Source organism: Mustela erminea, chromosome 12 (genome assembly GCF_009829155.1).
Source record: "Mustela erminea isolate mMusErm1 chromosome 12, mMusErm1.Pri, whole genome shotgun sequence".
In the NCBI taxonomy this organism is placed as follows: Eukaryota; Metazoa; Chordata; class Mammalia; order Carnivora; family Mustelidae; genus Mustela; species Mustela erminea.
The window spans coordinates 68,538,273-68,554,217 of record NC_045625.1 but is presented as its reverse complement, the minus strand read 5'-3'; the positions used below and the strand labels follow the sequence as shown (position 1 = coordinate 68,554,217).

The 15,945-nt window shown below is 36.3% G+C and overlaps 1 protein-coding gene across 4 annotated transcripts in view; it reads right to left on the bottom strand.

Annotated features, from left to right (window-relative positions):
* Positions 1–15,945, bottom strand: part of GKAP1 (G kinase anchoring protein 1) — a 77,450-nt gene that overhangs the window by 56,984 nt on the left and 4,521 nt on the right. For all 4 annotated transcript variants that reach the window (XM_032307168.1, XM_032307165.1, XM_032307169.1 and 1 more), the window contains exons 3-4: positions 8,176–8,428; positions 6,782–6,925 (exon numbers count right to left, since the gene is read on the bottom strand). In XM_032307168.1, the coding sequence (XP_032163059.1) occupies positions 6,782–6,925; positions 8,176–8,385 (354 nt within the window). In that variant the 5' untranslated portion in view covers positions 8,386–8,428. The remainder of the gene's footprint in view (positions 1–6,781; positions 6,926–8,175; positions 8,429–15,945) is intronic.

Here is a 15,945-nt window from a genome sequence, read left to right as displayed (position 1 = left end):
TTAAGTGCCTAACCCAGTGCCCGCCTGTCACAAGACGCACATACAGTAAATTGGAATTCCCCTCCTCTACAATGGAGAATAGTGGAAAATGAGGTTGCTTAGGTAGGGCAGAATTAGACTCCTGGCCCTCCCTAAAAAGTAGGGACTCAGGACAGATGAAAGAGAATTGCTGATGAAAGTAATTTTAAAGAATTAAACTGGAACATCAGAAAAACAAAGGCTTAGAATCAATGTGTTTGGCTAAACATCTGTAATCTCAGCATACAGAAACTTGAACCAGAACACAAAAGTGCGGAAAATAAAGAAGGCTATATCCTAGAAAAGAATGACCAAGTTTTAGAATACTGACTGAATATGAAATATGAAAAAACAATCAAAGATAAGATTTATGATCCTAGATAATAAAGAAAATGATAGCACAACACAAAAACAATAAGAAAGAGAAAGAAAACATGATTCTAAATTCTCACAGCGTTAATCATAAGACTACTATAAATATAGTTTTCAACCTAATTCATCAGTACATGTACAGACAGAACTGAGAGGGGGGACAGTCTGAGCCTAAAAGACAAGTACCAGGGAAAGAAAATGCAAAACCACTATGGTTTTTTAAAAAGTATCTTCTATTAAGTCTGCAGATTGAGATTTCCACAGCACTTGCAGGGAGGAGGAAAGGAAGACAAAGAAGAAATAGTAGACACTACAATGCCTACAAGACTGAAGAAGAGAAGTGCCCGAGAAGGAGCACTTCAGATCCTTCTTCAGTTGGCTTCCTTCATTGCCTACTCCCACTCCCCATCTAGCAGTAAAACATGTTTTTTCTATTTAAACAAACCTATAGCTCAAGGGCTTATGATCAGTTAATATGAAGAACCAATGAAAAATGGGAAGGCCAGCAAGTGTTTTGGAACTAGATCTAAAAAAAAAAATTTTGTAAGTCTAAGTTCCATAACAATTTTACCCATTTTACATCCAAGCAAAACAAATTCCAAATGAAGAGTTACTCCTCATTTCCCACGGGCATCATGGGAACAGGATTTTGTAACACAACACAGACACCATTCTGAAGACAATCTAATGCTTACAGCCAATTGCTTCTTTAGCCACAACAGCAGCACTGCCCTGTGGTCCTCTAACTCCATGAGCTTCAGAGTGTGGACCACATATCTTTCACTAATTGGGAAGGCAGAATTATTTTTCCAAAAATCTTCTAATATTCTTATTGAACATTACAATTTTAAAGGCTGTCAACATTCTACAAAAACTGGATCTGTGTGTACACACTAATTATTATGTTCAGCTTATTTTGATAAAGTATCTTCATGTCTTCTAAGTGTTGTTCACATTTTTTAAATCTGAATATTTGTTGTATGCTTTATTACGCCACCCAAGTAACAAAAATGGTTTAAACCATTAAACCATTTAATGATTTACTGAAGGATTAAAAGTAGGAAGGAAAACAGAACTGTAAATAATGCTACTTATAGAAACACCATGAATTGTTAAGTGAACAGAACTCTAACACAGTGAATATAGAACATAAATCTGTATGTGTCAGACTATACATTATAAGTAGAAAATTATGATAGTGAGCATTTGAAATTATGATAGTGAGCATTTGAAATTTTGATTTATTGAGTCAATATATTTGTTCCTAGCTGCCTATGAAACATGGTCAGACCAGTGGCCTGAAGACACCATATTTTTGTTTCACTTTCGAAGCACAATAACTTGTATAAGTCTTTCCAGAACAAGCACCACATAATGCTTTTTCCAGAACAAAGGTGATGGACTTTTTTGCTAAAGAAAGAGCCAAAAAATACAGAGGATTTATGAATTTGCACTCCTTATAGGGAAACAAGTGCAAGTTAAAAAATTGCCAAGGGACTTCTCATACCAGCCATGAGGTTAATGACAAATATCACAATCACAAACAAACAAAAAACCTAACAAGCTATTGGCAAAACACCTTTAACAGATGGACCGGAGGTTTCACTGTACAAGAACAATTACGATTGTGCACATGCTAGCTGATACTTCACTTTAGAGCTGGACAAAACCAGTTTCAATAGGATATTGAATCAATAAGAGGAAGAAATATACAATGATATTTTATCAGTTTATCACTAAAAAATCCAGGAGTAGAAATTTTTCTATTCAGTTAATTTGCTTTTGAGCCATGATGCAGACTTAACATAAAGTCCACTAGAATCAGCAATACCAATGTATCATGAATAAAGGAAAACAACATCCACACAGAGGTTTATTCCCAGGCCACAGATACTGGTGAAGAGGACATTTCTTGATCTTAATTGATTTTTTTTTAAAGATTTATTTATTTATTTATTTGACAGAGATCACAAGTAGGGAGAGAGGCAGGCGGAGAGAGATTGGAGGAAGCCGGCTCCCTGCTGAGCAGAGAACCCGACATGGGGCTTGATCCCACGACCCTGGGATCATGACCTAAGCCAAAGACAGAGGCTTTAACCCACTGAGCCACTCAGGTGTCAGGTATCCCTTAACTGAGTATTAAAAGAAGTAGCAAAAATTATAAATATAACTAAATCAAAGCCACGGACTATTCATCTTTTTTAAAAATGGCTTTACTGAGATATAATTAACGTATTTCATATATCACATAAAATTCACCCATTTCAAGTGTGAAGCAAGTACCACTTTTGATGCATACAACTCTGCAAAGAAAAAGGAAATATAAGACTATCTTTCCATGCTGAAGTACACTGGGACACATACAAGTCTGTGAGAGGGAAAATGAGATAGAAACAGTTCTTTAAACACTAATAGTGCTTTAAAGATTATCTCTACAATTTCCAGCAGTTTCATAGCATACTCAGCAAAACACACAGTATCCTGAATAGCCTGAACCTATCCTTTCAGGGTTAATGTGTCACAATTTTTAATGTTAAGGAAAACATAAAAATTAAGATCAAAATGTGGTCCAGGCAGTTGGTCTACATTGGTCTTTTAATGAGTAAATTCAACTATTTACATTTATTAAATGAAATGTCTATTATTGTTTTTTGTACCTTATTTCAAAGGCTTCCTTGCATATTCCTGGGCTTTGTCACTTTGCTTATATGGACGAGGTTTAACTTTTTTTCTTCAACTGACTTTAAGCTCATAGAATGAAAAATTGTTCTCTTTAAAATTTAAAAAAAAAATCACACTTGGAACTATGTATCTTGTTCCCATTTTGAAAAATTTTAAATACCCACTGGCTTCTCCAACCAATTTCCTTCCAAATTTTTGTATTCACTTTAGACAAATTTTTCACGTGAGTCGATTTCTCTTTAACAAGCATTTACAATCACAACTTAGAGTTAATTCTGCACGAAATTGGTTTCAATGCTTGCCACTGGTGTTTTCCAATTGTTGTGCTCTTTATTTAGATTTGCCGTTTAATTGGCAGGAGCATATTTCAGAAGAGTTTGCAGAAAGGATACTGGCGGTATGCCTCCTTAGCCCTTTCATATCTAGAAATGTATTTCTTTAGCCTTCATAAAAATGACACCTTGGCCAGATATGGAACTTTTGGTCCTAGCATTTCAATTCTGGCATTTAAAGTAGCCAGCCTGATTTTTCATCTTGTTTTCTCCCATGTGTGGGTATATATACATACAGAGTATATATATGTATGTATACATACATATATACACACACATATGTACACACATATATATATACACAGAGTACTATTTTGTCTCTCATTCTTGAAATTAGAATCTTTTTAAAAGTCTTTTTAAAAGTTTTCCCAAAAAATTCTTTTAAAAAGGCTTAAATTCTTTCAAGCTCAGACTGGAGAACTTTACTTAGCTTAGGAAAATTTCTATCAGTATTATCTTTGGTTTTTTTTAATTATTTATTTTTAATTTATTAACATATAATGTATTATTCGTTCCAGGGGTACAGGTCTGTGACTCGTCAGTCTTAACACAATTCACAGCACTCCATATCCATAGCACAATCCATAGCACATACCCTCCCCAATGTCCATCACCCAGTATCAATATTATCTTTAATGACTGCCTCTATTCTGGTTGTTGTAGGGACACTAATTAGGCCTCTGTTGGATTTCACTTCTGTGTTCCAATCTATCATGCTGATTATATTGGCAAAATATAGCTCAAATTTCCTCCATACAACTGACTCAATCTTCTTCAGTGTATAGTCTGTTCTTTAATCTAATGAAACTTTTAATTCTGCTATGATTTTATTTCCCTAATTTTTTATTTCACCCACTTCCCTCCCTTTCAATTTCTCTTGTCCACTTTTCATCTCAGTCTATCACCTCCCCTTGCTTTATAACATTACTAACCTCCTTGACTTTTACAAGATGTTCTAGCCCCTGGGTTTTTATTAAGGCAAAAGAACAGGTAGTGTCTACAATCAACTTTCGCTTCCTGTAATAATTTTTTTTCAAAGTATACTTTTACTTTGGACACTAAGTACAATGTTCTTTTCCTTTCGTGGGGCACAAACTGCTTCAGTTGATGTGAGATCAACTAAGATCCAGTGTTTGCTTACATGGAGAAGGAATGGATGCTTCATTACTGTCCACCTAGCTGCTATTTAACACCAGCTCTCAGATTTTATGCTCAAGCTTAAATGATGTCAACTTACCTTATTGCCTTGATGATTTAAGAGTAGGAAAGTTTGTCTTAGCAAAATTTCTCTTTTGTGTTTGAAATAAGTAGTCACATAACAAACAAGCTTTCTACAGCCATCTCTCTGTCTTATCTCCCCCAATACTGGAATTTCTCATTGTGTTATTCCTTTACTGTGTCAGGGAGAACACCCACCATACTATGTGCTTTCTGCCTAGTCTAGTCACTCCCTGGTTCCTACTTTTAAAATCTGTTATGCCACATAGTAAAATAGATTCCAAATGGTTTACTATCCATCTGTTCCAAAGACTGCCCTTATCTATTCTTTACTTACCAATATAATTATCTGAGGATCTACTCTATCTCCCAAGACCTTGATTATTTTCCTGAAAGTGAGAATTCCAAATATGGTATCAGGTTTTCCTAAGTGACCCATCAAGAGTATACCCAGCAGAAATCCTCTGAAGTTCCTGAGCCTGGGATAACATTCTTGTACAGGGTAAGAGCCAAGTCAACTATTTCCTTTTCATAATTACCTGGTCATTTTGGCAGCATTCAGTGGGGACAGGAAGAAGGGCAATCAAATATCTGTGCTCAAGTTCCCACATTACATGAAATTTATTTTGGTGCAAATTTGAGTAGTTTTCCTTCATTAATTTTCCAGTGCCCAAAGTGAGAGAAATTCTCTCTGGTGAAGACACTGGTCAATTCTATTACTGTCTAAACAAGTAGATCATTACATTTATACTTGTAAACCGGAAGAATCTGTCATAATGAATGCTACAGAAGGAAAAAAGAAATAATCAAATAAAAACTAGAGGTTCTGGGTGCCTGGGTGGCTCAGTGGGTTAAGCCGCTGCCTTCGGCTCAGGTCATGATCCCAGGGTCCTGGGATCAAGTCCCGCATCGAGCTCTCTGCTCAGCAGGGATCCTGCTTCCCTCTCTCTCTGCCTGCCTCTCTGTCTACTTGTGATCTCTCTCTGTCAAATAAATAAATAAAATCTTTAAAAAAAAAAAAAAAAACTAGAGGTTTTAACACAAGATGATTTATCCAGTATACCACTGTCTGAAAATATCTTTTAAGCAGCATTTTTGCACAGGTCTCGTGTAATAATTGACACTATTCATGATGCACCTAAGGCATTACAAAATCCTAACAAAAATGTTATAACTAATATAGTTTTTGTCTTAAGAGTGCAGTTTAGTATGTTCTAATTCTTTCAAAACTGGTAACCAAAGCATGATGGGTATAGTACTCTACTAAACCAAACATCTGCTAGAACAATACCTATTCCCAACATATCAACTGCCAGTTTGACAGGTAAGCAAATAAATTACTATTCATCTCCCATACATATAGCATCTCCTAGAGTACACTCCAGGGTTAGTATGTTATTTTCCTGAACAGCACACACACCAGAACTGACTGATCTTAAAAATCATCTATTTTGTTTTGTTATTAATAATATTTATTTAACAGAAGCACAATGTGTCATGTAAATAGGTTAAAGAAACTAACAAATGCCATAAACTATTGTACATCAAAGTTGAAAACAAGGGGGCGGCCTCGGTGGTTCAGCAGCTTAAGCATGTGTCTTCATGATCCCAGGGTCCAGGGATCAAGCCCTGCATCGGGCTCCCTACTCAGCGGGGAGTCTGCTTCTCCCTCTCCCTCTGCTCCTCTCCTCTGCTCGTGCTTTCTTTCTCTCAAATAAACAAATAAATAAAGTTTTCCCAAAAAAGTTGAAAAGGAAATCTTCCCCTTTAAAGTCTTCCTTTTTGAAGCAAAATTGTAACTGAGTATTTTTAACAAGAGACCTTGGACCCTACAAATACTGATTTTTTTTACCTGAAATAATTTAATCCTGTTATTTTACCTTCCCAATCTCTCCCCCATTTGTAAAAAGGCAGATGAATTGAAAACTCACAAAATAACGGCTTTGAATTACCAAAGGTAACAAAATAATAAATGTATCAATTTTTTCTTAGTGGATGAAAAACAGAACCTCTTATTAAAAGTACAAAGATGTGTGAATTAATCCAATATAAAATGCTCCTCAGAACAGTGGTGTCATGGACTCATATGCACTAACATTTTAAAAATGCATAAATTCACTGAAATACAAAGCAAAATAATCTGATTTACTTAACTGTACCTGCTCATCTCTTTGCCTCCACTCTTGCCAATTTTCTTCTCGTGAATCCTTCTGCACTGGGTTTGGTAATGAAAGCTCATGTTGAGCATTAGAAATGGCATGGGAGGATTTCTGGGGAATTTTCTTAAAAGCAAGATTCCTGAGCTATGAAACAAACAAAAAGCATATTAAAGTCAGTCTACCAATTCTGGAATACTAATGATTTTTTTTGTAAGTTAAAAACATTCAAGAGGGAGGGGTGGGGGGAAAAAAAAAATTCAGTAATATTTTTATATTCCAAACACTATTCCATTCATTATGTTCTCAGAATCACTGTGTTCTTAATCTTTGTAAAATATTAATTTCATCGTATTTAGATAACATTGGTGGGTTTGAAAATGGATTGTATTCTATTATACCATCATTTTAATGATTCTGATTTACTTAAGAAGTTTATAGGAGTAGAAAACAGTATAACAAGTGTGCTTTTGACTATGCGGTACACCTGAAACTAATATGACATTGTAAGATTTGTGGTAAGCATAGTATAATGGATAAACTTGTTGAATCACTATATTGTACACTTGAAATTAACAAAGCATTGTGTCAACTACTCTCAAATAAAAGAAAAAAAATTTTAATGGGGATAATGATAATATAATTTAATGCACCGATTACCTTAAAGGATTGTTGTGAGGAATAAAGGACTCAATAAAGGCAGAGTGCTTAAAATATGCCTTTCTTATAATTAACATTATAAATTTAAGATAGATAGATAGATATACGACATATATCAACTCTACTTAAAAAAAAGGCAATATCATGGATTAAAAAAGATTCAAGTTTAATGGCTTACAAATTTTACAGTTTAAATAGTGAGAGAAAGTACTTTGGTAGTCCTTAAAAATACAGGGCCTAGTCCACAAAGTAACATAATGAGCTAAAACTGGACCAGCCAAACCACTCCCAACAAAGTATCATCATCATCACCATCATCATCTGAGATGCAGTAGTTCGAACGGTGAGAGGTTATTATGGATTGAATTGTAATCCCCCAAAAGATTTGTCTTAGGCCTGAAAAAAGCAGGGTTTCTGTGAATGTGACATTATTTGGAAAATGAGATCTCACAGATGTCATCAAGGTACCTCATGAGAGTGGGCCTAATCCAATACAACAGTTGTCCCTATAAGAAGAGGTGAAGACAGAGATACACAAACAACGCCAAGTAAAAGCAAAGGCAAAGACTGAAGTGACACAGCCATGAGCCAAGGAATGCCAAGGACTGATAGCCACAAGGAGTAGGAAGAGCCCAGGAAGACCACACAGTCTCACAGCCAGCCTGGTCCTTGCAGACTCCTTGGTTTGGACTTCTGCTTACAGTGGGAAAGTAGACATAAACAGTTATAATTTTTACCTCATTTGCTTCACTCTGTTGCTGTTCCTTCTTTTTTCTTCTTTTTTCTCTCTTTTTCTCATTTGTAGTTGATTTGCTTGCTTGAGACTTTCCAGTATTCCGACCTTTGCCTTTTCCAGGCTCAGAATCAGAACCACTGCCACTATCTACTTGCAATAGGGCAAAACGAGAAGCAGTAGTGGGAACAGAACTAAGTACTGCTGAGGCCATTGTAAAAATTTCTATTTTAAGATATTTCTATCAAGAATAATTCCTGTTGGGAGGGAAAAGAAGGGCCAGATGAGTAAACATAATCAGTAAAATATGTTCTAGATTCTAGAACAGTGTTAAACACACACACACACACACACACACACACACACACACTTCTCCTGACACTGGATTTAGTCATATTTGGATTCATACCCACCTACTGGCAATAACATTCTTTTTTGAGTAAACAATATAAAATTGTATAATATAAAATAGAAAAAAGGAGACTGAGATTTCACAGACTATTGCAAGACTACCACGAATAAAATGTATTCATTTTTCCAAATATGGTTTTTTAAAACTCATTATTTTCTTCTTTTAAATATACTGCTAATTATATATACATATTTACAGAGAACACCCTAAATCAATATGGAGCGGTAGGAATATTTTTCACTGCACACAGAGGCCCTTAGTCCAACTCCATGTTCATCTCTAACTTTCAAGAGGGGGAAAAAGGAATAGAAAAGGAAGAACACTCTTATCATACACAAAATATTGCCTTAAGTTTGATTCTGGAAACTACTACTAAGTCACAGAACTGACAGCAGAACAGAGAACCTCTATTTCCTCAACCAAAGGATACTTATCAAAATCACGTTCCACATTATCTTCTGCTTCATGAGTTTCAGTGTACCCTGAGAGACCTTTTAGACTCAGGGTATTAAAGGTCCTACAGTAATATCTCACCCAAATCATTAATTTAGTTTTACAGAGGAGGCAACTGGTGCTTGGACTGGATAAGTGACTTGCTTAAGGTCATTCTGCAAGTTAGAGGCAGAGTCATGACCTAAACCTAGGTTTGTTGAACTCTGCTCTCCAAGTTCAAAGAGGCCCTATAACTACTAGAAGACTCTGTGCTCTTTCCATTCAAAAAGAAACAGATTGTGAAACTCAGAAATTGGTTCATTTTATTTTAAAATGTATCAAGTAAAAAAAAAAAAAAAAATGTATCAAGTACACAACCGAATAAAAATTGTTTGCAAATAAATGAACACTCCAAGATCCCAGCACTTAGATTAAGAAAATTTTAACCATTTTGGAGGGGGGGATGTTGGGAGGGCCTGGTGGTGGTTATTAAGGAGGGCACATATTGTATGGAGCACTGGGTGTGGTGCATAAACAATGAATCTTGGAACACTGAAAAAATAAAATTAAATTAAAAAAAAAAATTTAACCCACCCTGTGCCTCTCACCAACAGCGTCCCAACTGCCCTGGCCAGAGATAACTATTACCCTGATTTTTGTGTTAATCATTTGCTTTTCTTTATAGTTTTAACATATCTATCTCAAGCCACAGTACCCCTATCCAAACTAGCTACTGTCACTTCTAAAATATCCTCGTTTACACAGATTACACCATTCAATGTGATATGGGACTATGCAAAAGTAAAAATGCTAGAAATGAGAATCATTGGGGTCCATTCTGAAAGCTAACCACATACTACAGTTTGTTTGTTTTTAGGAGGAAACAAAAAAGAAAAGGAATCTTCCATTTTAACTAAAAAAAAAATCCAGAAAATTATTTGGAAATCCTTGAGTTTCCTGTTAAAAATAAAGAAAATAAGAGCTGATATTTGAAGATACCACCTAGTAGTTATTAAAGTATTTTTATTATAAATATCATGTTAAGACCTATTGCGCCTACGCTCAAAAATACACAAAACAAGATAAATACCATAACATATAGAAATGACTTCATACTGACAAATTATGACATATTTTTAGGCTTAAATCTTTGCTGCAAGCATGAGAATTAAGACTTTATAAGTTCCTACAAGGGAGAAGACATGAAAAAATAAAAAAGTTCAAGACTCAAAAGCATTATGGAGGGGCGCCTGGGTGGCTCAGTGGGTTAAGCCTCTGCCTTCAGCTCAGGTCATGATCTCAGGGTCCTGGGATCGAGCCCCACATAAGGCTCTCTGCTCAGCAGGGAGCCTGCTTCCCCCTCTCTCTCCTCTCTGCCCACTTGTCATCTCTCCTTCTGTCAAATAAATAAATAATCTTAAAAAAGAAAAAAAAAGAAAATTCACTTTAAAAAAAAAAAACATTATGGAAAGTATTAACTCTACTTCAACATGCCACGTGAAAAATTCCTTTAAGTTTTAGCTGCTTTGAGTCCTTTAAATACAATGATCCTACACAGTTGCTCAACAACTATTAGTACATTTAATTTTAACTATTGGGACTATAACCTGCATGGGTTAGACATTCACAAATATTCACTGACCCTCCCTGAAGGAGAATTATGCACCACTCTCCTACTGAATGGAGACATGACCATGTGAGTTACTTTGGCCAGTGAAATATAAGCTTCAAAACCTTTAAAAGTCAGAATACGGTTCCTGCTTCTGTGATTGTTGAAATATAGGTTGAGATGGGAGTCTCCACTGGTCAGGTCTGTTGGGTCTGAAATTATAATGAATAAAGTCTCTTATTCACCTGAAATGGATACACAGCTTAAGCAAGACAGCAACTTTGCTGCTTTAAGATGCAGAAATTTGGGGGTTGTTGTTACAGTATAACTAGCTTTATCATGACTGATATCTTACACAAATTTCTTTTCCATTCTAGGACTGATATCAAAACCATGAATGTCACATTTAGACTGCTCTACTTGTGTTAAACGTTCGCATATGTCAAACACATCTCCACAAAGCTCACAGAATTTTCTTTCTGTGGCACAGCTTCTTTACCAATGTATCCTCCAATAAAGTTTCCCTTAGACCTTTGGGCACCTAAGAAAACTCTGGAGCATTCAGAGATGCTGGGCCGGCCACCACCAGATGCAAGCAGCCTCATCGGGTGCCCCGAAGGGGGCAGTGCCTGCACATGCTGCGCTGTGGTTACCTGTCAGCTGTGAAGAGGGAAGTACGTGAGGCCCTGGAAATCTGTTTCATCAGACCAGCACAGGATGCACTTATGCCTGTCAGGGTAGGCAGGCCCAGGGAACTGTTGGGAAAGTTTGTGCTCTAGCTACCCCAAATGCAACACATGCAGTACAGGGAACAGCAGCTGCTGTCAGGAGTGGGAAAGTACAACATCTCCTAGTAAGCAAGGTTCCAAGCAATGGCCTGAAAGTTCTCCATTCACAAGGCGCAGATACTTCCTCTCACTTGTCAGTGGTATGCCTTTTTAATGGCATAAAGTGTAGCTGCAAGGTGACTGCTCAAACAATGCATATGCTTTCTGAAAATAAGAGTTCGGTTATTTTAAACACTTGAAGTTAGAAAGTCCAATTGAATCTGAACTCCTTTCATTTTATCACAAGAAATTCTTACTACAAAAAAATTTAAGAAATTCTTTACTACATTTTCTATGAGAAAAACTTTTGGATTCTTTAAAAATAATTTCAACTGTTATAAATGATTGAATACTTATTAAAAATGATTTATTTTTATTACCTACTCATCCAAATAAAATTTCAGTGGGAAAGTCTGGATCAGGAATTGTATGTTCTTATTTCAGGGACAAAACTGTTATTTATTTATTTTATTTAAGATTTTATTTATTTATTTGACAGAGATCACAAGAAGGCAGAGAGGCAGACAGAGAAAGAGGAAGGGAAGCAGGCTCCCCGCTGAGCAGAGAGCCCAATGCGGGGCTCAATTCCAGGACCCTGGGATCATGACCCAAGCCAAAGGCAGAGGCTTTAACCCACTGAGCTACCCAGGCACCCACAAATCTGTTATTTAAAAACTTCTGTTCATGGAAGCAAGCAACAATTTTCTCATGCGTAACCCTGAAAAGATTCTAAAGTTTTATACAAACTCAGTATTTAGTATCTTTCCTAATACTTTATATATTTTTTTACTTATCCTAATCATATCCTATAAAGCAAACGTAACACGTTTTTTCCAGCCCGCTCTATATAGACACTGAGGATCCCTTCCCAGTTTGGGGGCAGTGAGATGCTCTGGTCTTTCATGGTTGTAATGCAGAAATCAAACGGCAGAAAAGCACTAGCCTATGATGCCAACCTGGAACAAGAATCCCTAGTCAAACCTGGTCAACCTGCTGCTTGCTGAGAGCTCCCGAGCAACCCATCTGATCTCTCAGTTTCCTCATCTGTGAAATGGGGACAAGAATACATATTTCACTGTGATGTTGTCAAGATTAAATAATCTATGTGATGTGCTTAGAACAGTTGCCAGAACAGCAGAAGCACTCAAATGTAGATGGCTGCTGGTGTTCTTAATACAATTACTAACCAAAGCGTGACTTGAGGTCCTATGAGGCACAGGAGAACTGGCACAAGCTATTTAAAAATTTGGCTAAGCATGTCTGACTTGAGTGCAAAAAGTGATTGGAAACTTAAATCAACATCTAGTCATTCTCAAAGTTAAGATTTTAACCTATGAAATGAAGGGAAAAAGTGTTTAGGCCCTGAGAAGTAGAGATCAAGCAGTCAACCACTGAAAAGAAAAGATTATACCTAACAAACCGCAGAGGGAAACACCAATCTACCTGAAACCCAAAAATCACAGAAGGGACTATGTTTTAAACAGTAGACACACAGCAGACAGACAATAAACAATTCCTGAATGAATGAAAAGAAGTAATAAAAGAATGATAAACTGAAAAGAAAGCATGAGAACAAAGAGTATTAAATGAGAAACAGTAAAAAACCAAAAAACATTTTTCTGAGGAGGCAGCTACCTATGATACACCTCAGCAACCTGAGTGTCAAAATACTTTAACTCAAGAAATGGTAGACAGAAAGAAGGAAATGTTCACCTATAATGATCCCTTGTTTGGTCTGGGCCAGGGCTACATAACAGAACAGAATAGTGGCCGCCCCTTGCACTATACATAACAACTGTAGGGAATGGGACAACTGGAAGAGCTTCATCATCTATGCTACGTACTATACTTTAAAAGGCAGGGGGTAGGGGGGTGCCTGGGTGACTCAGTGGGTTAAGTGTACGACTCTTGGTTTTGGCTCAGGTAATGATCTCATGGGTCCTGGGCTGGCTCCATGCTCAGCACTGGGTCTGCTTGAAAGATTGTCTCCTTCTGTCTTCCCCCCATTCACATGCACACATGTGGCCACATGCTCTCTCTCAAATAAAAATCTTTAAAAAAAATATATAATAGCTAACACATCATCCACCTTAACAGCCAAGAAAGAAATCGATGCAGCAAGTAAAAGGCACACTAACCAGTACTTCAGAAGTGTGGGGGGGGGGGGGTAGTAAATTTTAACTGAAAGGAGGAAATAAAAATATTAAAAAATCCCAAATTTGTAAATATGTATATAGCTTTCATACATACCAAAAAGAAGGAAATGCACAGGACTGTGCATTATGCTTATTTCCTTTTCAGTAGTTTTCACTCTTTCCCCAAATATTCTATAATGACCATATTTCTTCTATAAGAAAAAAAATCATTTTGGAAAGGGCAAATGGCTATCTATACCTAAATTCAAAAAGATAAACATAATGTACTCAATGCAATATTGACTTCTCTGTCCTTGATGCTCTGGTCCTTCCTGTTAATGATGCACAAAAGACAGAGAACAATTATCAAAGACTGCTTGGTGCATGCCTTTAAGAGAACATTACCTTCATTAACAAATTGTTCAGAATTTGCAAAAAGATGGTTATCTTATACAATCCAGGGATTTATTTGAAACTTTTTTGGTAAACGCTGGAGAGAAAAGGGGATACAAAGGCAGACCATGAAAACACCAGGCTTTTTTATTTTTAAAGACACTATTTCAGGGAATGGGTAGGGTTAATATACCTTCAGAATACTACTCCTTCAGTCTTGTGTCCTAAACTTCTGCATCTCCACCTACCGTCATAGCTAAGAGATATTAGGATGAGTAGGTTTAAATAGAGCACTTCTCATCCTCCTTACCATTTTCCTTTTCTTTCTGTCTCATGTGGTCTTTAAAATACAAATACTCAGATATTTATATACCCTTACGTGATATAGACATAATTAAGATATACAAAAACTACATAGCAGACATCTTGTAAGCTACCAACATTGGTCAGTGTATGAATGTGGTGGCTAGTGCTATAAATTAAATAGGCCTTTACATATTACTAAGATTCTATACAAATCAGGTTTTTAGTCCAGAAATATAATGATTACTCTTTAAGCTTCCCCTCTTCCCTTTGAGTCCCCTTTTAAACATAAGTTAAAGGCAAAGAACAAAGCTGGAGATATCACGCTTCTAATTTCAAGCTATATTACAAAGCCATAGTAATCGAAACTGAATGGTACTGGCATAAAGATAGACACATAAACCAATAGAACAGAATAGAGCCCAGAAAACTGATCCCAAACAAGGTTATTTAATTTACAACAGAGGAAGAAAAAATACACAATGAGAAAAGGACACTCTCTTCAATAAATGGTGCTGGGAAAACCATTGTTTTATGCAAAACAATGAAACTGTACCACATTATATCATACACAAAAATTAACTCAAAATGGATTAAACACCTAAATGTGAGACCAGAAACCATAAAACTCCTATGGGAAAACAGGCTGGGACAACTGGGTGGCTCAATCATTTAAGTGACTGCCTTTGGCTCAAGTCATGCTCCCAGAGTCCTGGGATAGAGTCCCACATTGGGCTCCCTGCTCAGCAGGGAGCCTGCCACTCCTTTGCTTGTGTGCGTTCTCCCTCTTTCTCTCTGAAAAATAAGTAAAATCTTTAAAAAAAAAAAAAAGAAAGAAAGAAAGAAAGAAAGAAAGAGAGAAAAAGGAAAGGAAACACAGGCAGTAAGCTACTTGAAGTCACTCTTGCTAATATTTTTGGATCTGATGTCAAAGGCAATGGCAACAAAAGCAAAAATAAGACTACATCAAATTAAAACACTTTTGTACAGAAAAAAAAGAAACCATCATCAAGACAAAAAGACACCCTACTGAACAGAAGAAGATATTTGCAAATCACGTATCTGATAAGGAACTACTATCCAAAATATATAAAGAACTCACACAACTCAGTGACCAAAAAAATTCAATTAGAAATGGGCATAAGATCTGAATGATGCTTATCCAAAGAAGACATACAGATGGCCAAAAGGCATATGAAAAAATGCTCAACATCACTAATCATCAGGGAAAGTAAAGTCAAAACCATAATGAGATGTCATCACACACCTGTCAGAATGCCCATTATCAAATAAGAGAAGAAATAACAAGTGTTGGAGTGGTTGTGGAGAAAAGGGAACCCTTTCATACTGTTGGAAGGCCACTATGAAAAAACAGTATGGAGAGTCCTCAAAAAATTAAAAACAGAACTACTATATGATCCAGCAATTCCACTAGTAGGTATTTACCCAAAGAAAACAAAAACACTAATTTGAAAAAATATAAGCACCCCTATCTTCACTGCAGCATTGTTTATAACAGCCAAAATAAGGAAACAATCTAAGTATCCACTGATGTCTGAATAGATAAAGAAAATGTGGTAATATATACATAATAGACTACTACTCAGCCACGTAAGGAAATCTTGCCATTTGTGACAAAAAGGAATGGACCTTGAGGGCATAA